Source organism: Primulina huaijiensis, unplaced genomic scaffold (assembly GCF_012295235.1).
Source record: "Primulina huaijiensis isolate GDHJ02 unplaced genomic scaffold, ASM1229523v2 scaffold205848, whole genome shotgun sequence".
NCBI classification, from domain to species: Eukaryota; Viridiplantae; Streptophyta; class Magnoliopsida; order Lamiales; family Gesneriaceae; genus Primulina; species Primulina huaijiensis.
The window spans coordinates 1-1,416 of record NW_027354236.1 but is presented as its reverse complement, the minus strand read 5'-3'; the positions used below and the strand labels follow the sequence as shown (position 1 = coordinate 1,416).

General features: G+C 39.5%; 1 protein-coding gene across 1 annotated transcript; it reads left to right on the top strand.

Annotated features, from left to right (window-relative positions):
• Positions 1–8: 8 nt before the first annotated feature.
• LOC140966383 (protein PSK SIMULATOR 1-like) lies at positions 9–1,407 on the top strand. The gene is made up of 3 exons (XM_073426684.1): positions 9–85; positions 177–221; positions 345–1,407. Exons 1-3 carry the CDS (start codon positions 36–38, stop codon positions 607–609), a joined length of 360 nt encoding a protein of 119 aa, XP_073282785.1. The 5' UTR covers positions 9–35; the 3' UTR covers positions 610–1,407.
• Positions 1,408–1,416: the final 9 nt, after the last annotated feature.

Here is a 1,416-nt window from a genome sequence, read left to right as displayed (position 1 = left end):
CTCCGCAGCTCACTGTGACAGAAATCAAAGATGAGATGGAAAAGATGTTGAGCTGGCTTGTTCCTACTGCTACAAACACAGCCAAGTAAAGTTCTAGAACTTGTAAAAACAATTCTTCCTCGTTTTTCCCATTTGACCACAGTTTTTAACAATGTCTCGTTGATTTTGTATCATAGAGCTCATCATGGCTTTGGTTGGGTTGGAGAGTGGGCCAACACAGGGTGAGTATTTTGATCAAGTCTCGAATCTAACGTCAAGTAGTGTCTATCGAATGCACCCTCACCCTTTTTTGTTCTCGCCCTTGCCATTGAACTGGAAAAAACTTATGGTTATTCTGAATGCAGCTCGGAACAGAATCGCAGGACAGCTGCTCCAATCGATGTTATGAAAATCGAGACGCTACAGCACGCAGATCGGCAGAAAACAGAAACTTACATTCTTGATCTCTTGTTGTGGCTAAATTATTTGGTTAGCCGATCCAAATCTAGGCCCAAGGTCATTGGCATCGCAGAGATAACCCCTCGCGATGAATCTGAAGAACAGACAATTCACATGAAAAACGATTCAGTTTCATCACCAAAGGACGATCAAGAGGTGATACTCTCTTGACAAAAATGACATTGGACTTGGCGATGATATACAGTTGGATGTGATTGATAGAGTTGAGATCGAGTTATAGCTAGCAGATGTTGATTATGGTGGTTCTTGGTCATAAATGATGGACAACAGCATCTATCTTTCGAACAACTGGTACTTGATCGAGTGTTACGATTTGGTTTCATGTAATGACTTTGCAGCGAGAATAGGCAATGTTGTGGTTTGTACAGCATTGAATCTTGTAAAGAAGTTATACTGTCAATAGAAGGATTTTTTTGTATATTGTTTCCAAGGTTGATACGTCTTTTGTATGTTTTCTTGTTCTACATCATACTTCGGAGTGGTAAATTAATATCCTAGACCAAATTCTCTATAAATCCAATAAAACGAAAAACTACAAACGCTAATATCCAAAACATATGAATCAATCAAATCCCAAGATCAACCTAAACACCAAATATCAACAGAGGAAAACTTAATAATAATTTCAGATCATAAAGAATTCCCACCGCCAGAAGTTCCTGAAGACTCTGCAACATCCTTCAGTCTCAACACTTTTTCAACCATTTTCCCCTTCTCAACCGAGCTATCCACAACTCTATTCAGTTTCTTCAACCAAACATCGTAGTCGATTTTATATGGCGTCCCACACAGATTATCCACATAATCTGTGAAAGCCTTTAACAGAGGTGAAACCTCGCCTAACTTCTGCTGAAATATACGTTTTGACCAGCATTTCTGCCGCCATTTCAGAGCTGATTCTATAGAATCTTGCTGTGGCATGGCTCCACCGGAAACAAAGTAAATAAGGTAAACGAG

What these genes read in the sequence shown, in the direction of transcription:
- LOC140966383 (XM_073426684.1), top strand. Translation starts at nt 36, where the DNA reads ATGGAAAAGATGTTGAGCTGGCTTGTTCCTACTGCTACAAACACAGCC. An exon ending in ACTGCTACAAACACAGCCAA is followed by an intron (nt 86 to 176) that starts GTAAAGTTCTAG and finishes TTTGTATCATAG; the next exon opens with AGCTCATCATGGCTTTGGTT. An exon ending in GGAGAGTGGGCCAACACAGG is followed by an intron (nt 222 to 344) that starts GTGAGTATTTTG and finishes TTCTGAATGCAG; the next exon opens with CTCGGAACAGAATCGCAGGA.